The sequence below is a fragment of the Zootermopsis nevadensis genome, unplaced genomic scaffold, assembly GCF_977971745.1.
Source record: "Zootermopsis nevadensis isolate Lab colony 2312 unplaced genomic scaffold, Znev_1.0 Znev_ptg000020l, whole genome shotgun sequence".
Classification (NCBI taxonomy): Eukaryota; Metazoa; Arthropoda; class Insecta; order Blattodea; family Termopsidae; genus Zootermopsis; species Zootermopsis nevadensis.
The window spans coordinates 5,855,698-5,880,084 of NW_028259152.1; the positions used below are offsets into that span (position 1 = coordinate 5,855,698).

At 36.5% G+C, this 24,387-nt stretch overlaps 3 protein-coding genes and 1 long non-coding RNA gene across 5 annotated transcripts in view; 3 read left to right on the forward strand and 1 right to left on the reverse strand.

Annotated features, from left to right (window-relative positions):
* Positions 1-24,387, reverse strand: part of LOC110827709 (protein bric-a-brac 1) — a 456,379-nt gene that overhangs the window by 344,051 nt on the left and 87,941 nt on the right. The gene's annotated exons all lie outside the window — the stretch shown is intronic.
* Positions 1,300-9,029, forward strand: LOC110827715 (uncharacterized). Its single transcript, XM_022059629.2, has 3 exons — positions 1,300-1,937; positions 3,038-3,105; positions 7,234-9,029. Exons 1-3 carry the CDS (start codon positions 1,920-1,922, stop codon positions 7,412-7,414), a joined length of 267 nt encoding a protein of 88 aa, XP_021915321.1. The 5' UTR covers positions 1,300-1,919; the 3' UTR covers positions 7,415-9,029.
* LOC110827720 (uncharacterized) lies at positions 11,157-14,779 on the forward strand. The gene is made up of 3 exons (XM_087351791.1): positions 11,157-11,209; positions 12,792-12,850; positions 14,234-14,779. Exons 1-3 carry the CDS (start codon positions 11,192-11,194, stop codon positions 14,361-14,363), a joined length of 207 nt encoding a protein of 68 aa, XP_087207917.1. The 5' UTR covers positions 11,157-11,191; the 3' UTR covers positions 14,364-14,779.
* LOC110827722 (uncharacterized) lies at positions 18,262-23,873 on the forward strand. Its single transcript, XR_002542464.2, has 3 exons — positions 18,262-18,742; positions 21,627-21,703; positions 23,071-23,873. It is a non-coding gene; the product is annotated as an uncharacterized LOC110827722 (long non-coding RNA).

A 24,387-nucleotide genomic window follows, 5' to 3' on the forward strand; every position in this document is an offset into this window, starting at 1 on the left:
GGTACGTGTACAATCCCGTTTAACTGCATTTAAGGAACTGTATTTAACTGTAAAATCGTTAAACGATATCGGTGTTTAAAATAATTCGTAATAGAATACGCATCTGACAAATATTTAACTGTAGTCTACAGATTGTACCAAACGTTTCATTTAAACACAAATTGTATAAATCTAAATAGATTCATCAAATGGGAACGTTGCACTACTCTATTTGTGAATGTCCTCTGAAACGCTGGTAAACTTCTACTGAACTACACGACGCTACAATCTACAAGGCAGCCATCTTCGTACAATTTTCTGTCGTAGGTTTCCTTCAAATTTACTTCACTGCTGTTTCATCTCCATTATCTGAGGTATGAAGAATATCAGTAGTTTATCTGGCACGTTAGAATTCACAGCTATGATCTGCTACATTTTAATCCGCATATGGAGTTAACCTTGAGGGAAGAGGCAGATAATATCTCGCATGGAATACTTCATAGATTTGCTAACTTAAACTGTATTATTTATTTAATTTGTGGTTTATTTAACGACGCTTTTTAGTAGCTCAGACTATGTAGCGTTGAGAAATTCTGTAGAGACCTGTGTTCATAAATCTTGGAGTTTTTACATTATTCTTACATACTACCTTCTTGTCGTCTAAATTGTTTACATCGCAGTCATGGTCAAGGTTCGCTGACCATGATCTAAGCTGAGATGTGGGCCAGACGCAAAACAGGTTTGCATTTAACGTGCCTCGCACATAACTAGTTACGACACTTTCATTTATCACGTTTCTCCGCCTCCAATTTTACAAGGAAACACGAGACGATTTGGAGCAAAGATATTAAAACTACAATTGGGACAAATGTGTGATTCTCCTGGGGCAGCCTGATAGTCTAGGAGCAAGTCTCCGGTACAGAAAGCTTGGATTTGAAGCCATCTCGATCCAGTGCAATTATTCCACGTGTATTCCCTTTCACTCAATGGGAACTTTGTGTATGTGGTAAATATCGGATGCAATAAACAAACCATTAACGGCGAGACCTCGACTTCAATCGAAGAAATAGAGGAGCTAAATTTATCTCTTAAATTTAATTTTTAGAGCAGTGCTAATTTTCATAACCTTTAGTTACCACACTGCCATACAGCATATACGAGTAATATAGCAATATTCAATAATCATAACACGTTTCGGCAAGTAGTGACATCTTGAGGTGATTTTAAACTGCTCACTGTTCATCAACTGTTAGCAGCAGCCCCCCCCCCCCCCAAGAAGGTCATTTGAAGAAAACTTTTAATTCCGCTCAGAAAGGCGTGCATAGCGAAAAGTCTAATACAAACCATGTGCTCTGAGGTGGTAGTACTGTTTAAAATTACTGAGCCATATCTTACAGTATCACTGGAGGGAGAATATCAAGTGATTCACACACAAACTACATGATCTTTCTTTCCTGTTCTCTTGAAATGCAAGACTTGCTCCTTTACTCTGCTTTGAGAACGGAAACACATTCCATGAACGTAGTGAAAGATTTATACCTGTTTACTTGAGTGAATTATAAGTTATTAAGAAAGTAAGTGGAGTGTGAAACGACCAAGCATGGAAACAATTACATCAAAAGAGAAGGGAGGTTAACAGCTTTGGGAGGATCTCTAAGCATCAACAATATCTTCTCTTCCGTCCATCTCCCTTCAACGTCTGTACTAAAAGCTTACATCTATCTCTTGTCATCAATGAGAGTGAAAAGTCCATGGCCAAGATTAGATTAATGTGATGAGTACAAGTGTCCCGCATTTCCCCTTCTCCTCTTCACCAAAATGGACAAAGTAGAACCTGAAACCTGCATCATGATATTTTCTCTCGGTATATAAGAGCAGCATGTGTAGATCCTGTGTCTACTTATGAACACAATCTGTTCCTAACACTGCAACTAGAAAACATGGCTTCCGGAATCACGGTCAGTAATGTTTATTTATTTATTTATCTATTTACCTATATTTGCATATTAAATATCAAGGTTGTATAAGTCTTGACTGAGCATAAGAGTAAAAAAATACCTTCGTTACCTATGTGTAAAGGTTGGTTTTTGTACCAATTCTACGATCTACAGTAGACTTGCTTATAAAGATAATTATGATCTGAATAAAATAATATCAAGACTCTGTTAAATCATTTGTAATAGTTTTCAATTTAATATGTTCTATAGGAAATTTATTCACGCAAATATTACCGCAATAGTTGCGGCTACTGACGGGGAATAATATAAAAAATTCTTAATATCAATTCAATAAAAAAATATGATCATAAATATATAAAGAGAAATGGAACACAAAATAATACAGAGACAGGCGCGTATTACTGATGTAAATGCATGAATATGGTCACTAAAACACACATATGAAGACCAGACACGGATGGTACAGGAATTGTCACGGAAAACACTACAGAATTTCCATAAACAAGGCAGTTAAACGATCTATTACAATTTTATTTGGAGTTTATGCGCTGTACTACATTTCTTAACCATTATATGGCAGCCCAGCAACAAGGCCGTCTTTATCACACAAAAACGCGGCTTTAACTCGTGTACTTGACTATTTGGCTGAATGAGATGAAAGTGTAATAAAATCAAAAACAATTCTTACACTTCGATACTGCACTACTTCCATGAAAGTTGTCTATATTTCAGTACACAATAAGAAAATTCAACAACTCTGGTTATATTAATATATAATGACATCGTGTACACAATACGATCAGGTATATTAATCTCATTATGTGCAGGCTATTCTGCAAGTCACGCAAAGTCACGCAATAAAACTACAGTGGCAAACATGCATAATAATGTTGTTTCAAATGATTATTGTGTAAGCTGAATTTTGTAAAATGTTTCTGCGTAATTACCCGCGGTTTCTCAATCTGCATAACTATACTCCAACTGTAAACAGACATCACTTACACGTCTCTATGAGATTTCATACTATCATCACGACCATAAGACTAAACAGTGTTTTGGAAGCAAGCTTTATCTATCTGTAAATATGATCTTTGTTTCAGCTTATATTTGTAATTCTTATAACAACCGTGATGATCAGCGAAGCATCGTTTGGCGGAAGTCACGAACAGTAAGTACGCTCTCAGAACGAAATCACGAATACGAATCGCATTTAGGTTTCTCCAAACTCCTGACAGCTATTAGAAGAGAGAAATGAGAGTTCGCTTTACGAAAACAACAGTCAGAATAGTACATGACGACAAATATATTCTTGGTTATTAAATATACTCAAATTATTTTAGTTGAATATTTGTGCACAAGACCTCTAATGGTTATGTTTGCCAACACAATTATGTACAGATGAAACGAAGGACTAGTAATGCCATCGAAATTAACCACGTTTGTTAAATGTACTCATGTACCAGAGTTAGATGACGGCATTTAGAATAAAATTCCGCTGCAAATTCAAAGTGAGAGAACTTCAAATGAGTGTAGAGACACAGGTGAAAGGTTACGATTATTAAGAAACTAACAGGAGAACTAAGCCAGAGCTTTCATTTTCCGAGATGTAATATTATATTAATGAACTGAGACAAGCTGTTTGGCTGCTTACCGATCAAATAAACCGTATTAATAACATCAGGAATTATGATAATAATAATTGACAAAGTATCTTGAAGGAAAAGAGAATAAAGTAGACCTATGCATGTCTATTTATAACAATTAAATGTGTATTATTATTATCATTATAAACATTTCAAAATAATTATTTAATTCAGTTTCTTTATTGGAGTTTTTGCAACAAAGAGCATATTGGAGGCAAACACTAACTATACGCATAAAAGAAAAAAGCTTAAAACACTCAAGCTAAATATGCATTTCGTATGGTTATCAAATAAACAGAAATTTCTTTTCTCAGCAGCATTAACCAGTTGACCTTTGTAATGTAACATCTATGGTGGTTTTATTATTTTGTTAAGAATTAAATTTAACTGAACTAATATAACTTCATGGAATGAAGTACTTGATAAGTTAACAGTCGCTTAGCTAGGAAAAGAATTCCCCACCTTTCATAGGACACACAGGTTCATCGAGTTATTTACAATATCCCTTTAATGTGATATAATTACTGTCATCGTCATCATTGATTATGAATCCTTTTGATATTAATAATATGCCTATCAGGTAAATTAAAAGATTTTTGTAACTTCAGTGTGAACAGTGAGCTAAGGCATACTTCTTCAGCTAGGCAGATGACATATGCAGGTTTTAAAAATATTTTTAGGAAAATAATGTCTCACCTGAGGATATTTTCTCGATAACAGAAATATTTCTATTTTTACACTATGTGAGCAAAATGTACAGATATTGAAAATTTAAGGCAGCTGATTATATAGTTTCACAGTGGTTAAACTGAATCTAGCAGGGCAGAATACAAATTATGTTTAATTGTATACAAAGCGAAAAGAAAGAACGGTCTTCAGCTTGCTGTTTCGATCAAAACTGCATTCGTCTGTTCCGTAACGGAAAGAGTGTCAATTATGACACAGAAACTCAGACAGGCAATACCTGTTTTCAAGTAGCTGTGGGGAAAATGATGTCTTTGTTTTACTTCGTGACTCTCTACCTTATATCGAGGTTAGTGGCTAGACCGTGAGGACGGCTATGTGGAACGGGGCGGGAAACTGGCGAGAGACAACTATTCAAAATATCAGAATCTCCTAAAGAAGATGACACGTCATGTACGCCAAATTTATGAGATGGCAAATGCCGGTAGGATTCGTGTAACAATGATAAATTAATGCTGATTCTCAGTCGGAGAACCACAACGGAAGAGACCTACGCCTAGACTGGAGTATGAAGCATAATGGATAATACAATAGGATTCAAGGGCGTTAAATAAATTCATCTGGCAGAAGACAGATGCCAGTAATAGGCTCCTGTGGAAGTGGCAGTTAGCTAACATCAAACCGAGTCCAAAAGAGGATGACTTAGAAATTACGGTTTAAGCGATGGATTTTCAGATTAAAAAGAGGGATAAACGAAGGAATATCCGTCCTCCGAAAACCTGTGATTTTTAAGATTTTAAGGTTGTTAAACTTTCTAACATGGTGGAGGATAGATACGGTCGAAATGAAAGAAATTAGGGAAATGTGTTGATTAGCTGCGTGACTATCATCTTCTTGAGTTTAATTTTTGAGTACTTTATGAAAATAAAAGAATGAAATTTCTGAACATGATACAGATAAGCCGAAAACTGCATAATGTCTGGCAATGGTGTAAAATTAATTACTATGAACTTATCGAACGATAAAGTTAGAATTCGAATTTATTTTAAGATTGGCATAGAATGAATGGAATTTAAGTTTTACCTTGTATACTTCTATGTACGACGGTGTCTGGACAGAAAACTACAATTCTCCATGCAAAACAGCCAGTACATTTTATGAAATTAGGTCTTTAGTGAAGTGTAAACATATATTTATGCTCAGTCTTATTAATATCAGTACTCTACTTTGATACACATCACTTTTAATTTTCCTAATCTTCATAATAACAGAGAGCTACATAAATTTCCATGAGCTACGTGATAAACCACAAAGTGTCACAAACGGTTCTCTTCTCCACCGAAAAACGCAGCGCGAAGGGACAACAACAGATCACAATCACAGAATCGCCGTGCCTAAACTGGCAAGTAAAAGACTGGAGTGGAAATGTTCACGACCGGAAACAGCTGATCAGGCGTTTACCGCAGACACGGAGATTTAACGCTCCAGTCTTTTATTCTTTCTCCTACTTTCAAAAGAAAGTTTACATTTAAATTGTTACAAGTTTGGATATAACCTTGAGCTTCGCGTACACACTGCAGCGTCCGACTTACGAGTACATCGTATTTCAAATTCTGCCGATAAACTCGTATGCATTGCAGAAATTTACAGAATTGTAAATAAGGTTCCCCGGATTTTATCAGCTCTTGATTTCATTATGAATTGAATTGAATAATCTGTTATTATTGTTTCAAAATATTTTAAATTTTCCACATGTATGAAGGATTTAATAGCTGTCTTTGTTTTAACAATTCATCTTGCTTTATCGTTACGAGTAATGACATAGAATGTTTTCTCTGCGCTTACTTCTAGATAAACCTTCTTACTACATAACATCTGATAAAGCATCTATGCCCTTCTTTACGATTTTTATGTTTTCATCTGTAATTACGAATATATTTATTTCGCAATTCATCCACATTATTTTTTTTTAAAAACAATCGTCCTTCGGATTTTCAATGTAAATCACGTGTCTTATTCTTACTGAAATCTCTTAAGTCTAAAATAAATTTCATGACAGTGGCAGCGCGGTGGATGACCTCCTTTGTATTGCTTGAACACTGGGGATACGGTTTCGAATCCATCTCGAGACATAGATGTTATGTCTGTTTTTTTCTGTGTTGCGTTGTCCTATGTAATTAGAGCCACTGATGGATCAACTCGCTGTCAAGAACGTAGTTAAAATATCTCAACTAAATATATAGATGTTTAGTAATTTATATTTAATTCTCAATTATAACAGATAAAAATCTCTGTATTTAAAATGAAGAGTAATTCTTCAATAAACTAAGGGTCTTTATTAAAACAAAATAATGTTTACAGCATTTATAGATAATCTCACAAGCCTAGAGAAACTGTTAAAAAGAGAGTGTCCTAATACCTGCATCGGTTGTGTTTTTGAGTACCGCACTGCCTCAATGAATAAGATACTTACGGAACTTGACCTTCTTTTGTATTTGTGCTATACCGACACTTGAGGCAATGTTGGCCGACTGCAAAGGACTTTCACGCACAAGTGCCCGTGCTATTAGTTTTGTGTCGATGATTTTTCAAGTTGATAAAAAAATTACGGGGCCACAAAAGTAGGAAAAACGAAAGCCGACTAATCAGACTGTTTTCGTGGTTTTCTTTAGTCCCTCCAGGCAAAACCTCAGACAGTACTAGAAACTAGGCCACAACCTCTTCCTTCCACATCATCAATTCATCTTTAAAAATCATCGTACAATTAGATTTTATTCGACTAATATAGCTGAAAAGCCTCGCATTAATAACGAACAATGGATAAAATGTATGCTAAGGAATAATGTAAAATTTTTGTAAAGTGTTTAATTAGTTTTCTTGCTATTGATGCAGTGAATCAGATACACTTCCTGGCAGGCCTACGCTGTCTTTACAAGTTCCGAGTAAAATATCTTTGTGTTCCATTTCAGTGTGCATATCCGAGTGCACATTCCACATATAATCAACGAAGTACACCACCAGAAAAAAATTATTCATCACGAAATCGAGCCCGATCATCACTACGAAGATCATGGTCATCACGATCACCACGGCTTCGACGACTTCGGAGGAGGTGACTTCGGAGGATACGAGCATCACGGGTACCCATGAATCGCCCAAATGACATGAGACTTAAATAATATTTATCGAAACATTTGACTGACGTGTTTATGTGTCGTCCTGCCTGAGTGTTACAGAAGTGTGGACATGAGATCGCCTGTTGTGCCACAGAACCTCGAGCAGGTATATTCACCTCACGATGAATGTATTGATCAGTGGACGCTCTGTCACATTGACATAATTCATTTTACAAGTCACCTTGATAATCGCCTATTTTACGTTATTAAAAAATTGTTTTCGATACAAAGTCAGATAGATCGGTACTTCCGATTATAATTTTTATTCATTCTGTGTTTTACCTATGTGTTTCATTTTGCCTGCTACGGCCTGAAATTACAGGATAGAGTATGGCAGTTTTCCTCTCACGGAAGACGACAGAGAATCACACAGCTTTTTGTATAAGCAGGAAGCACAAGTTTACAACGCCCCTCCACTAAATTTCGAAGATTTTTTATAGTCATATTGCTACAGAAAAAGTATTTATTGCACTAAACTCCAATAAATATAAATTATATTCGCTTTTTCTGTAGCCTTGCTGGGAAAAATAAAGCACGTTATTTTCCTCGGCATATGCATGAAGCCCCTTAGCTGTAAAAATGTTTCTTACCAATCCCATCCGGGTAAGATAATTAAATTGATACATTTATTAAATATCAGCAAATGTACGAATTTTATCATAAAGCTGACTTACGCTCTTCAGATTCGACACTGTATTTGTGCAGCGCTCTAGGAAAATCACATTAATGTTGATGACTACGATTTATTAATGTTCTGACACGTATTTGGGAATATTCATAAGTGCAGCGGAATTTTTTAATATTCCTGGTCTATTATCTAGTGAACCTTGTGTTTAAATCATGATACACGTCGATGGTGACAGCTTCCAGGACAGGGTAAAGCTGACGGCGTTCCACTTTATCAACGACGAATTTCGAAAAAATCTGAAATATAAAAATCCATATGATGCTAAATTAATATTAGCATTTACCAATGACCAGCATAAAACAACACTGTCATAAATGCTAATACACATTTTAATTGTGATGTTTAAACTAAGTACATATTGCACTGTTAATCTCACTTTCTTAAACTGTAAATACTAACTTTTGAAAGAGAATGAACTTATACAGAAGACTGTAATGATCAGTAAACACAATACCACTTAACTACACTAATCAGTCCGCATACAGTTGGTTTAGTGTTGCACAAACACAACCACAAATTGCTCGGACCAATGCGCTGGGCTTTGATTTGTCGAAAAGTGCGTATTTTCACTTCCCAACTCAGCTTAATACACCATAAAATTATACCCTATAGTAATAATGTACTACATCCGCTAGCAGAAAAAACTAATTAATAGAATAGAATTCAGTGCGCCACAAAATCTAATCACTGACTTTCTTTCTCAAAGTGTCATAATCATCATCATTATTATATTAAATGCACGTGTTTGTGCAAATGCACGTTGTTGCAATGAGACTGCTGTTTGTCACTACAATGACTACTCACAGATATTTTACTTTTTTGTTGTAATGTTTCTTGAAGTATTTTGTTTTAAATAAAACCATTCTTAGTGTTTAATAAATGTTGCCAAATTAAACACGAATGTTGTCGTTTTGCAATCCAAAAAGCAAACTCAACAGAAAACACGCAGTCCTCATTTACATGATCCCAAGATCCTATATTAAATGACGCCAGTGTTGCTGCTATCTCACAAGTTTGTGTGTCCGCCATGCTTCTTTTTTAAAATGTATGAAACTCAGTTTTCCTCGAATAGCGTAATGCCTACACCAGTCTTAACATTCCTTGCAACGTGCATATGTGTGTACAGTTATTACAAGGCTCACTTCATCTACAGAGCCCTCATCAGTGGTTCAATGCGCACAAATCTGTTTAACAAAGGCATACAAAGAAGTTGTGAAACACAGGGACATGATGTAACATGCATAAAGATGTTATGTAATGTGCACTTGAAAGGAATTTTAAAGTTCTGAGCAATTGTCACAGTCTATCTTAACAATATCGTTTATTGTGACGCAATGGCCACAGTGTATTTATAATGTTTCTACCCAAAATATAAACACTGAACCAATAATGTTGGCTGTATAAAAGCTGAAACGCGTGTAGTGAAGTAAATATAGACCAACAAATAGTGAGTAAAAGTAAATGGTTTTTGTATTATGTGTGCATACCAAATTAAATAAAAATTCGTCCTGCGGTTTTCGTGTTGAAACTTGCTAATAGGCAAGACCAGGGATATATGCGTTCATATTATGCATATCTTCGAAAAAAGATAATTTTAGGATTGTCAAAGTGAGTAAGAAATATATCCATCTTAACCAGGCAGATTTCTATTGTTTAACATCTTGGTTTAACCTGTTAATTTAACAGATAAAGAACGTTCGTATTTATTAGCGATTTATTTAACGAATGTCAGGTTAATTAATAGATATCGATATTAATAGATTAATAGATACGACATTATAACAGCCTTATCCTGGAGGAACTGGGGAAGACCACAAAAACGTGTCTGTACAAACGATTTCGAGACTGAGATATGAACCGGCATCGCCTGAATATGAAACAGCTACACTAATCACTTCGGCACTGATTTGTATTGGCTGAGGACACCTCATCGACTCCAGCTTCAAGGAAAAACGGAGGCAGTCAGATTCTCCGAAATGTTGGTAACCCAAGGTCATCGCGCCATGTTCCTGTCACTCATGAACGGCAACACTATTTGTATAAAACATTTTTTTCACTACGTTGATATAGTAAACAACGCAGAAAATAAGTAACTTCGGAGAAGGCGAGGGTTTTGTTCATCAGCTGTGAAAATTAATTAGCGAGACAATACGAATGGTACATGAATCAGATGTCCCACAAAGATGTATACACACAAGGTTAAATATTCCGTATTATGTGTATATATATTTTTGGGACATTCTGTACATGCAAATTTAAATGTTGTAAAGTCTAGTTTTAGTGTTCTTGCTTTTGACACTTGAAACAACTCAATTCTTTAAAATAAGCTTAAATATTATCATCCTCGCGACGCCTAATTAATATTACTCCCACAGTTATAATTATCTACATAATAAGCAAGAATTGGTAGCTTGACTGGTTGGTGATCGTTAGTTGTTAAGGGATTTTCGGCCTTACGGGATAGTATTCATGAATTTACGTTATTATAACTTTGCCATGGTAATACTGTTCAAGGGTTTTGGGCCACAAGTGATAACGTTTTGTATACCCATAGCTTACTGTGTACATGTATATCTGTGCAACGCAGCACAGATAGTGACATACTCTCTTATTTTGACTTCAAGGCATAAGTTTGTATGTACGTATGCGGGCCATTAGGACGGAAAGAAAATTATCGAATATTTATTATAACTTGATTTCTTCCTGGTCAGGGACCGGCACTGAAGTCACGTGCCACTACTGTTGGCAATGGAGGCTTCCATTCATATGTTTGTAACGTGGACACGAACGGATGAAATTAACTGTATCCTATTATGGGACGTGACTCCGATGTTCGTGTTGAGGGTAAGGTGTATAAAGCACGCATTTAGGTTTCGAAATAAATATTATATTCCTATCAGAAACAGAAACAAAGGCTTCCGACTATACAAAATTCAGACAGAAAGCAATGTGACGTATCGGTTTATCACAAATCAACAGTGAAAGTATAGGATTGTTGTATATAAATATAAGCTTGAAGTATGTGTTGTCACATTATAGTTGTCAGAAGTGGTCATCGCCACGATGAACAAGGGAATTCTGGTTTGTATTTTTTGTTCACACTTCACGACATATGCACTTTAAATTCTAGTTAAGGAATGTAGTATTATACCAGTGACATACTATTTGGCCTACTGAAAGTTCCTGTGTACAATTAATTTAAAATTTCAAAATAAATTAATAAATTTTATTACGGGCACAAGCTCGTCCAAGTTTTTTAATATTTTAATATTAATCGACCAATTCAACGGGCAGCATTATCGTTAAAGCAGTCCCTTGCATTCTTATGTTAACGAATAAGTAACTGAGTCGTAGAACTAATCCCAACTGCCAGAGAAACTAATTGTTAAGTTGGAAATTGAACTACGTCTTTACTAGTTGAGTTCACTGTAGGAATTAGCCTGTTAAGAATAGTATAAGGCACTCTTGATAGCTTTTACACCGTACAGTAAGTATATAGTGTTATGTTTACTATGTAAGGCACAATAAAATATGGAGCTGCTGATATTTTTCACCGCCAATAGAAACTTGAACGACATGAAGCCCAGCTTTTAATAATCGTTCAATTTTAACTGAATTTGACATCTGGGCTAAAGCGAAAATTAAACTGCAGTAAATACCTGAAGCAGTAAATAGAAGAACAAACAAAATAATGAAAATGCTGGTTGGAATATCGTTTCGAAAGAGGTCTTCAGGAAAACGAAATTATAAATTGGAGGAAAATAAAAGTCACTGTATGGTTCTAAAGGTTCTGAACTAGATCAGAAGTCCTGAGGATTAGCTGAAATAAGTGACTGCTTAGATGACAGTTATGTATCGTGAGGTTCTGAAGCAACTGTAAAATGTCTTTAAAACTGAATAACAACAATCGACTATTCAGTTTCCCCAGGCAGTCAATCAACAACTAAGCCAGTTCGTCATTTAAACATGATTTCGTTAGAACCCTTCTCCCGCTTGCCCCCCTAATAACAATCTTGAAGCAAGAAGTACAGTACAATTTATAAATATTTAAGAATTCAATTCTTTCGTAACCTGTAGTTTGTAGGACTACTACAGTAGGTACATAGCGACTTCATGCCCATAATTCAATGAAGCATGTTCTGCATGCATTAACTACGTATTGAAAAAAGACCAAGGGAAATTGAGGAGGAAAATACACATCTGTTTGCATGTCCAGCACATAAGCCTGAAATTAAAAGCATTTTCACAAATTTCAAACCAGCTTCGGCATGTTAAGAAGTACCTGTCTATATAATAAGCAAATGATGGCTGGCAGCTTGGACAGTTGGTCGCTTGGTCATCATTTCCTGTTAAGAGATTCTGGGCTTTATGGGATAATAGCTCTGATTATGTGTCCACTATTTAAGATTCTTTCGTCACTGTTGACGGGTAATTTCCTACTGTAAGTATACTTTTAATTAAAATGAAAATGTGATACTAATAAGCAGTAATTCATTATTAACTTACAAAAAATTATGACAATTTTGGTTACCCATAAAGTGTACGTTCCTTTGCAAAACAATACGTATTCCCAAATGATGTTAACAGAGATTAAATGTTGAATATTGGCAAAGAACACCGTTCCCATATGCATAAGCAGCTAATATCTTGCTTACTCTTGCAGTTTGTGTTTCTTATTCTTGCCGCCTGCATCGTGAAGGGAGACCCAGGAACAATCATCCGGTAAGGATGAGCAGTCAAAATATTCCAGTAGTGTGTACCAGGCTTTGTGTTTCTTCATAAGGTATAACGGATTATGTCCCTTGGCCTGTCAAATTCAGAATTAATAACGCAGAAATGAATCTTATGGAAATTTGTTAGGGCAGCTTCTACTTACGGAGGACGACACGCACAAAAGTTATGTACGAGGTGCGATCGGAAAGTTTCCAGACTGCGCCTATAAAAACCCGTACACTTATCTCAGGTATTAAATTCATCCATCAACCTCGAAGTAGTTCCCCTGGGAGTGAACACAACGATCCCAGAGCTGCTGCCAAGCCTGGAAGCATCCCTGGAAATCTTTCTTTGTCGGCCTGTCAAGCACCATCTGCGATTCTGCCTGAATCTCTTCTATCGTCTCAAATCTCCTTCCCTTTAGCTGAATTTTCATCTTTGGGAAGAGGAAGAAGTCACACGGAGCTAAGGAGGGTGAGGGATGACGGCCATGGTGTTTGAGGCCAAAAACTGCCGAACTTTGAGGGCGGTGTGCGCTGGCGCGTTGTCATGATGCGTCGCATGTGGAGTTCTTCCTTTAGAATCAGCTGACAGGTCCCATAGCCTATCCCAACAATGTCGCACAAGTCGTTGATGGTACGACGTCGATCTTCGTGAATGGCCTGCCGAATCTTCGTAACATTTTCGGGAGTTGTGCTGGAAGATGGTCGTCCAGAACGCTCGTCATCATCGACAGAGGTTCGGCCATTTTTAAAACGTGAATGCCACAGAAAAGTTTGTGCACGACCCATTGCGGACTCCCCAAATGCTTGCTTTAGCATTTCATAGGTTTCCGTAGCCGTTTTGGCGAGTCTTTGGCAAGAGATTCAGACAGAATCGCAGATGGTGCTTGACAGGCTGACAAAGAAAGATTTCCAGGGATGCTTCCAGGCTTGGCAGCGGCGCTGGGATTGTTGTGTTCACTCCCAGGGGAACTACTTCGAGGTTGATGGATGAATTTAATACCTGAGATATGTGTACGGATTTTTATACGCGCAGTCTTGAAACTTTCCGATCGCACCTCGTACATCGCTTCCTCGTTTTATTTGTTAGGTCTCGTGAAGTTGGCCAACTTAACCCATGATCGAAACGATGGGTAGCTAACACATCCTGAGATCGCATGAAAACAGTGGAAAATTTCCTTGAAATGAAACACGTAATCTAATTTTTAGTAGGATTTGAGGTTTTCACGTCACTACGACCCAGAAAACAACTATCTCATAATCTAATTCTTCCTTTGTACTCCACCTTATAAATAGAAGACTCACAGCAAATAGGAAAACACGTGAAAAATCACAGATATGCAAGTTACACCCATGAAATGACAAAACAAATATCCTTGGGTTTTTTCAGCTACCGTCATCACGTGGTTCCCGTATCACGGTACATCTATAGTCACTACCACGACTATCACGATCATCATGATCACGTAGACCACCTTTACTACCCTGATCACTATCACTACCACGATCATCACTGGTAAATAGCAACCATCAGCGTCTTGGCTTGTTCTAGTGTCTATATGAACAAACAAGAGTAGCAGAAGAGCGGTCCTGCCAAATGACAGTCTGTTACAATGAATAATGGATCAAATGGAAATAATGAGAGTAATTTTCTTATGAACAATTATTTCGGGGACTGGTTCCTGATGTGTAATGAATAAAAATATATATGTATATATATATATACTTATGTGTGTATTTTATGTACCACACATTTAGATGTGTGGTTTAGGGTAGCGAATTATCTAACATGTTGTAGGGCTAAACTAATACTACTGTCATAAGATAATTTGATGTTTAAGAAACACATCTGATGATGGCTTAGTAAGGTTGGCATATGTAATAACAATATAATAATTTGTGTGGATAAAATACTATATATTCCTATTCTTATGAACAGTTTGGTCATTATTTCATATATAAATATAAAATTAAATATAAAAAAAAGAAAATCACATTTCAATATATTCCTTTATATAGTACTAATTAACACCACACTGAAATAAATCATAACGCATATTTTCTTACATGTTCGCTCGGTTGTGGTAAAGGATTCGACAATCACTGTACATGAGTGTGTTAAGGGCTATCACATCTGTTTTCTCGTTTACCTGTACTTCAGTCCTATTAGGTATAGAGGAGTTAAACAGGAACAGAGCAATATGAGCCATTAAAGGGAACATCTTCCTATTAATAAAAGGTAAAACACATTCAAAGAATCAAGTTAACTTCTTCATAAAGTTTGAGAGCGCTTGGCTGCCCTTGTTTTGCAAAGAATAATTTACGAACACAAGAAACAATGATCGAAGCAATTAATATTAACTTCAAAAGTCTTCACTGGGTATCTCTTTTCAGTAAACGGATCACAAACCAAAGGCTACCAATGTTAATACACTGTGACTTTGAAACCGCAAAGCTTCGTACCAACATGACCAACCTAAATGAGCGAAACTAAAATCATTCGAAGAATACGCTTGTCAATAACACAGCTGTATCATTTTAAGCTAGTGTCTGCCAACATTTGAAGGAAAGAAGGCTTATTAAGTCCCTCGTTGAACGTCTTGTTAAAGAATAAGTCGCAAGTGAAATTTAATGCCTCTCGTATTTAAGAATAACGTAGGTTAAAGATCATATTTTTCGAGACTTGAGCAAGATGAGATTACTGTTATACAAGAGAACTTTGTTCTTCTAAAGGAACTTCATTATCAATTAGCAGATAATCAACAATTGATTAATTCATACTTTCTCGGGTCAGATGCTTCCCTTTCCGCAGTATCGGGTTCGAGATGTCCTTTCACTGCATCTTGACGGGCGAGCGCGCACACATAAGCAGCATGACACCTCAGATTACATACGATCGATGGGATGCTCATAAGATTCAATTACAACTCAAATGACACTTTGGTCTTAAAATTTCTTCCAATTTAAATTATGGATACGTCGCAACACGTATTACATAGGACCGTCTCGTGATGTTAAGTTTACTACGGTTATTGTAAATAATTAAGTTCTGAACATCAGTCCTCTAAAGATTCCGAAAACGTTTATGGCACTGCATGTCTGACATTACAACTGTTTCGTTATGTGGTGTGCCGCAAGGCAAATTGCCATCCTAATTAGTAACACGAACGATATCCAGTTGATCGTGAAAACGGAAGAGTCTCGCTCTGTATGACTTTCACTCCTGTTCGCCACACACTTTCACCTCTCTGGGAATTATTCATATTGATATATTTTTCACGGATAACTCAGCTGCTACAGCGAAAAGGATCCTCAGCTGAAAGATCCGGTATATCTGTCTAACAATTAAACTGGCAGGATAATTTCGAAAAAAACACAGGCTATTTGAATATGTCCGCACGTCACAATAAACATGGAAATTTCGTTGTTTAGTTAGCTATGCCGACATAAGCTAGAAGGACAATGCTAAGTCGACAGCAGGGCGTTATTTCCTTTGTGTATGCCTTGCAAATTCTAGTTCTCAAGGTCTCAGATTAGCTAAACTAAAAATGACTTATGCTGAATTAATCAGGAAAATGCCAGACTCGTGTGTTTTTCCAATCTTGTTTTTGTAAGATTTCATAAAGATGCAGAACTGTCACGTTTATATCACATATCAAAATATGATAAGACATTATATCCTATGCTGGTAAACATTGTAAGGCTACAAAAATAACAGGAGGACAAAAGAGTAGTTTACCAAAATATACATGCAGACGGCAGAGTTATATGGGAATCGAGAAAAGCGCTTAAAACCTTTCAAAGGGCACTTACAATACACAAAGACTATGGATTAAACATTATGTAAGATTTGAGGTTTTCACAGCGGTGAGTATGAAGATTTCTGTCTTCTGGGTTGTTTTTATTTATTTATTTAATTACGCTTTCAGGGTCTAGACTGTATAACGTGGGATGACAGGATGACAGCGAGTAATTAATTGGAAAGGATGTGGAAGAAGCTGTCGCTGCCTAATTTGTTGTTCTATTCCGACATTTGCCTGGAGAGAATGAGAAAAACACGAAAAACCTCAGTCATGATCGCCGGACTCCGGATCAAAATTTGAATCCTGAATACGAAATAGGAGAGCTAACCACTCCATTATAAACTTTGATCCTAAATATGCCTGGTTACGTTTCCTGTGCACCTCCTTAGTAAAAAATGTATTCGAAAATTCATTCAGTGACACGGGAGATGAAACGAACATTCACTCAGCCAGACGGACACATACGAGGTGCGATCGAAAGGTTTCAAGACTGCGCGTATAAAAACCCGTACGCTTATCTCAGGTATTAAATTCATCCATCACCCTCGAAGTAGTTCCCCTGGGAGTGAACACAACGATCCCAGCGCCGCTGCCAAGCCTGGAAGCATCCCTGGAAATCTTTCTTTGTCAGCCTGTCAAGCACCATCTGCGATTCTGCCTGAATCTCTTTTATCGTCTCAAATCTCCTTCCCTTTTGCTGAATTTTCATCTTTGGGAAGAGGAAGAAGTCACACGGAGCTTAGAAAGAAAGTTGGGGTCGATTCTTGAAAGATCTTTGAGCTCCTGATAAACGAGAAGTCGATTCTGCTTCTGGTCCTCAGACAGGATGCGTCGCATGTGGAGTTCTTCCTTTAGAATCAGCTGACAGGTCCCATAGCCTATCCCAACAATGTCGCACAAGTCGTTGATGGTACGACGTCGATCTTCGTGAATGGCCTGCCGAATATTCGTAACATTTTCGGGCGTTGTGCTCGAAGATGGTCGTCCAGAACGCTCGTCATCAACGACAGAGGTTCGGCCATTTTTAAAACGTGAATGCCACAGAAAAGTTTGTGCACGACCCATTGCGGACTCCCCAAATGCTTGCTTTAGCATTTCATAGGTTTCCGTAGCCGTTTTGGCGAGTCTTTGGCAAAATTTGATGCACACGCCATTCCGAAATCGCAGGAGGGTCGGTGTAATGCACTACCAAAACGCCCGTAACTAAGAAACAAATGCTAATTCGATGATGCCGGCTGGCACACTGATTCACTATGAATGTAGGCCGCACCCCCTAGCGGCAGAAGCTCGTACTACATCCGGTTCGCCCTTTATTGACACAGTCTTAAAACTTTCCGATCGCACCTCGTACTCTACACATTCTAAGTCTGTTCACATTAAGCGTTTCTAGAAAAGAAACAGAAATATATGTCTATTTACTTTCCTTCAAACGTAACATTACTAAATATAATCTTAAAGATACGTTGTGGGAGGTACAGCACTGGTTCTCAGGGACGTTCTAATGAATGAGTGACTTGCAATGCTACGTTTGAACAAATCATTACCTATCGTTTTAGTTTAAATTACAACGGAATGACTAATATTACAAGCAGTAGCGAACGTTGCAGCAGGCGCTAACACTCCTGCTTTACACTCAAGAGGTTACGGGTTTGGAACACAGAGCTCCGGCCTACTTTACACATTACAACAACTTAGTAACGATTTCGGCTACTAGCCAGACCACCCGGTTAACTTCAGTGTGCTTGAAATTCATAATTTATGACCATTTTAATACCCAGCTTTATGTAATCTATGAAACAGACTAATATATTTTAAATAGCCCAGAAATAAATCATACGAGGCAGTGCGTGGTGAATATTCTTTTGCGATGTGCTTTTGTGCCGGACTTCTGAATTACGTTATATCTACTAGGGACTATGAAACGAGCGTCTGAAGCAATTTTAGCAAGCAGAGAACCTGAAGCCCTTGAACACAGACGAGTATTTGAGCGTCAAACTATCCAGCCTATCGGAACGGCAGCAATAGTCAGCTGTATGTAACGTGGAGTGAACTGCCTTGTAGCTAAGCAATGCAGCATGGGGAGTTTCACGTTAACCGTAAGTAAGCTTCAACTTTCATTTTCATTAAAGTGTTTCAAAATGTAGTGTCTCATCGGTTCAACCACAGGCTGGTATTATAGTAGCTGGGAAAAACTTATAAAAGTCAGAATGCCAACGTGCTAATAATCGAAATATTAAATATTAACCCTTTAAATTCGTATATCTTGCACAATATAAATAATTAAAACTACTTTAAAAATAGTGCTGAGAAAAATATCACCGCTATAAACCCAGAAGAGATCGCTACTTTACTTTTCACGTTACCTGCAATTTAGCAAAATTTAACACTTAAGGTAAGGTCTATATATTTCAGTCATAATAGTATTTCTGTTAAAATCGGTATTTGTGATATGTGAGGACTTCCTGAAAGTTGTTCTCATTCCTTGTAGACTCACTTTCTATGCCAATTATTGTATTAATCTGAGACGCACAACTACAGATTGAAAAAACTTGCGAGGCCTAACAAATTTTGTAATATTATAGTTGTATGTGACTGATTAATAGAATTTCTGGTTTACTGAAAACACACACAGAGATGCTTCAGTATAAAGTTGTCTTTCAGAGCTTATATCCCTTATTCTGTTGCCAGCCATAAGAGCTACAAAGCAAATAATTTAAGATGTTAATGAAGAGCTTTGCATGCCACGCCTACAAAATTAAAAACAAGGCAATTACTTCGTACCAGTCATGCAAGGCGAATCGGGGAGGAATATAAACCTACATAATGCTGGTAGGGAAACTGGAAAGCAGTTTTTTGGGAAACAAAGAAGGAGACGGGGAAATACAATTAAGGCTGACATAGGGTAAACAATTTATGAAATTATAAAGGCGAAAATAGAATGCAATCAAATATACAGGCCAAGATACTCACACATATAGATACACATATTTTTCAAATTCCTCTACGAAGCTTATGGAATTAATAAGTTTTAGAGCAGGATATGTAGATTTATTAGAACCCAATCCAGTGTTTTCCAACTAGATCTTTCACTGGAAGCGTGCTACATAAGGGAAATAACAAAAAAACTGAGTGACGATAAAGTTGTTTGTCAAAATTAGTTACCTTGTATCAGAAAACACATCTCGTTAACATCTAAAATATTTCGCAGTAAATGTTACTATGAGCAACGTATAGCTTAATGAAGAACGTCAGATCAGAAAGTAGGACACGTATTGCTAATGAACACCTGAATGCTTGCAGATGGTAACAACAGAGATATTTAAAGATAATTCCAGCACGACCAGTGGTAAATATGTCGCTAATGACTGATTTATAAAATACAATTGCTGAGAAAGTAAACAAATGTGTTAGCAAGTTAGTAGCATTGGTTATCAACTATCATGAAGTTACGACACATTATCCTAATTTATAACCTTGCGGCCCGCGAGTCTATGAGCAAGTGTGAATAGGGCTCTAGGTCCGGAAAAGGCTGAAGACCCTTGCTCTGAACTATGTGGTGTGACATGTTGACCCTGACTATCTGTGGTTCACGCACTGTATTTTAAAAGAAAAGTAACCATACCAGGTCGATACATCGTAAGGCACAGTGTCCGCTAATAATATTCTCTAGGTTTCCAGTAATTACAATCTATTCTTACACGTGTTCAAAGCATTCCTCCAATTCCAAAACATACTTTGGATGACGCACGGATCTTCTACTAAGTGAATCTGGTATTTATTCCCGTTCAAATTATGTTGGTCTGTGATATACGGAATACTTGTAAATGATCAGTTACAGAGTCGGACGGACGAGTCAGAGACCTTTGTGAAAGTAAGTTGAATGTTATAACCAGCAAAACGGCATATTACGTAACGACGCAGGTCTACACCCTCCTCAGTAACCAACCTAGCGCAGCGGTTCTCAACCTGTCTTTGAGGACCTCAGCTTTAAGTCTCACTTTCTATGGCACAAAGAATAAAATTCTATAGTCTAAATATTACTAGTAAGTTAAAAATGTGTTTTTACAATATCTGAATGGAACTAAAGATTTTATATTCTACTAAATCGAAAATATAATAATATGGGCTGATCATTTTCCATCAATAATCATGCATGACGAAAGAAAAACACTTGGATGTAATATAAAAACAAAGACATTATAATAATCGATAACGTAACATATGATGGACACCATTTTCAAATACACATAGACACCGAATAAAGAAATTCGACAGAATAGAAAGAGAGCGCCTTCCGGGGCTCTTTAAAATTTACAAACCGTTTAGGACAAGGAACCGTGGAGAACTTTCTGACCCGAAACAGGTCAACAAGTGACCTAAGTCCCTGACATGTAAATGATGATGTGATGGCAATGAATTATGTACAATTGCCTAGAGAAATAATTGGCCAGAAATATCTCGTTGGCAGGCAACGGACAGGAAAGTAATATTAATGTTCTTACGTAAAGAGTGTGTATGTTTCTCTTCTCACGGTAAATTCTACTCATAGCAGTGAGTCCCTTAAACACGATTCATGAAACTTTTTAATGATTACCAAAAGCAAAGATCCTTAGTTTGTGCATATAGACGTTCTATATATCCACAACGAGGAAATTGTTTACTAGAAATGGGAAGACAGTGACGGATAAAAACGGTGAGGGATCTTAAAAATACGATGTACGTGTGTGAATTGCATTTCTCCAAAATATTTTTAAACACAATTTAAAATAAGGAGATATTAGCGATTACGTGGATTTTGGAAATTAATTATTTGCTATTTTTCAGGTTCTGACAGATTTTAATGTCAGTCTTCTGAGAAACTAACTAGAGTATCCGGCCTATAACTTTCCGTGACAAAACTGAACTTCTTCCGGGTCAGATTTGTTGATGCATTTCTGAAAACTACAGTCCTAATAAAATAATGCTTGCCTTTACTTGCAGATTCTGCTGAGTATCCTTGTATTAGCAGTCGTATTGCTAAATATTGCCACTTCTGAAGTAGTTGTTATCAAAATTCGGTAAGTGTATCTAGTACAATTGTAATTATATTAATGAATTCAAAATAATTAAAAGAGACAAATCACTAGTTGAGATCATTCAAGTAGTGGCAGTAACAGGCTGGTGTCATGACGTACTATAATCACCAACGCTTTATAATTGACCTATGAAGTCAACGATTGCATTTTGTGGAGTGGATATATGTCCTCTTTCGAGTAGACACATTCCAAAGGTGTCCTTACCACACATTTCATGCAAATAATTTTTAATATTATCTACACTTTACCTCAACAAGATCGACAACGTTATTAAGGCTAATGATACAATCAAGGGTCATGACGTCATCACGCATGTGCTGACGATTATGGGTAATGGCGTTATTCACGTACCATTTCGCGACTTTTAGCATCGGACTAGACAGCAGAACAAAGTGACATTTTTTTAAAAAATCAAAATTGAATACAGCAGTATCAATCTAATTTAAACTCTGTCTTTGGGTCCGATTGTCTCAAAATCAGAGTTTTGTAACCCATATTATTTTTAAAAATAGGTTTACTGCAAGCATTGCACATACAACGATACCAAACAATGAAATCTGTTCTGCTTCTGACAGTAAATCTTAATGTTAACAATGCACAATTTTTAGCATCGTATTTATTGAAGAAAATACATGGGAGAGATGTTACTATGTGTTTCTATATAGAGTAATGGATTTTATATGTACTAAATGAACATCAAACGCAATGACGTATGCAAGCTTGTAAATATGTTTGTTCCAAACTAGAGAACACTATTTCACTATTGGTGGTTTTGAATGGATATCTACGAATAAAGATTTTTTGCAATAAATAAAGCATTTTAAGCTGCAGTCAAATAAGTCCGGCATAAATATGGGCATGTCATAAATAGCTCTAAGTCATATAAAATGAGAAATCAAAACAATCTTCTGAAATTCCTTACAGATCAAGTTTAATTTTTTTTTTTTTACAACAACCAATACACGATGAGCTACGCAATTTAGTCATTAGCTTAAAACTGATGTTCTAGCTTTACTAAATCATGGATAATAGGAAATATATACAATACAGAAGTCACATTTTGGGTTTCCTATACGCTTCTTAGCCCTGACATAAAATAAAAGACTGCTAACATTGCCAACAGACAAGTGACACAGAATACAATATAACAAACACAAAAATGTCGAACTTTGTATGATAAATGCAGTCACTACATCTGTTATTATATACACACACTAATAAAATCATAACAGCTACGAATTTTACATTTGTACCATTGTTATGTCTTTTATGTTATATCGTCCAATTATTTTCATTGACTTTTAGGTATTGTTCTGCAAATTACTAATTAATTCTCATCCTGTTTACAGAGACAGAGTGAAGATACAAAGAGGGCACCACTAGTAGCAGAATTTCGTGGCATCGTATGCAAATTTCACATCTGAGGCCACTCAGCTGTGGAAAATACAGCTCTCAGCCCTATTGTATTTCTAATGGATTTCCAGCTACTTAAACTGAAGCTTGTGTAAACTGCAAAATAACTGAATGCATATAACATCATAAGCTAAACATGAAGCTGAGTTACAATGTTTAACTAATTTAAAAACAGTCTTGCTCAGAAACTGATCAATAAAAATATACATCCTACTGCTGTTAAATTCCAATTTATTGGTACTTAACATTTATACATAAACACGTGTGAAAAACCCTTGTGTTGCTACATTATCTCAGATGTAAAAATAACATCAGTAAACACATCAACTCTAAATTAACTCTAGTGACATTCGCAAGACATTACATCAACGATAGAGAAGAACATGTTTCAGTTACGTGGTTTCTCGGTATCAGATATGTCTGTAGCTAAACCCGAAGCAGAAAGTAAAAAATTACGTTTCGGGTGATGGGAAATGTGGGTTTTGGTTCCTGAAAAATAAGAAGTCAAGATATTAAATTTAAATAAATATTTAAAGAAATCAAAATTTTGAATGGGATCTTCTGCATGTAAAATCTCTTTTCTAGTCGAAAAACGAAAGCGTGCCTCAGAATTTGTGGACACTTGTTATGAACACACAGGACAGAGCTCGAAAATGTCATTGTTATGGTAAGGGCCAAAAGTTGTACTTACACATCTACCAGTGTCTGAATTACAAGTTATGGTGTTACATGAAGCAAACTACTTCCTAAATATTATCCATCGTCCCATATTTAATAAAACACGACATTTCGCGGACTGGGATCTATCTCCGTCTTCAGGTAAAAACCTTTTCTGTTCGGCACAATCGGTAGAGCTAGTCCCTACATATGCTGACAAGAAGACGGTCATGTACCAGCTTTAAGTTAATAGTGTAGCTTTTATGCCAAGAATGCATTACAAGAATCACTGGCATATGCTCATGGCGGCAAAATACTTGCACATTAGAATTGCATGGCTGCTCTGAAACGTCATCAGATGAAAGTCAGTATCATCACCCTGATGATGGAGGCAGTACGAACCTCTGTAACATCGATAAATATCTACTACATTGTGCAACATCCCGGAAGAGTCATCTTCAAAGTCGATAGACCTTACTAACTGGACTACATGAAGGCTACTAACTATAAATACTAAGTTGATAGAAAGTTTCGTAAACATTTAAAAAATTGTTAATTAAATTTTCAGATATTTTGAGTAATTTATGTACATGTCG

Excerpts from the sequence above, each read along its gene's own strand:
- LOC110827715 (XM_022059629.2), top strand. Across the intron at positions 3,106-7,233 it reads TTTGGCGGAAGTCACGAACA|TGTGCATATCCGAGTGCACA; the intron begins GTAAGTACGCTC and ends GTTCCATTTCAG.
- LOC110827720 (XM_087351791.1), top strand. Across the intron at positions 12,851-14,233 it reads GACCCAGGAACAATCATCCG|CTACCGTCATCACGTGGTTC; the intron begins GTAAGGATGAGC and ends GGGTTTTTTCAG.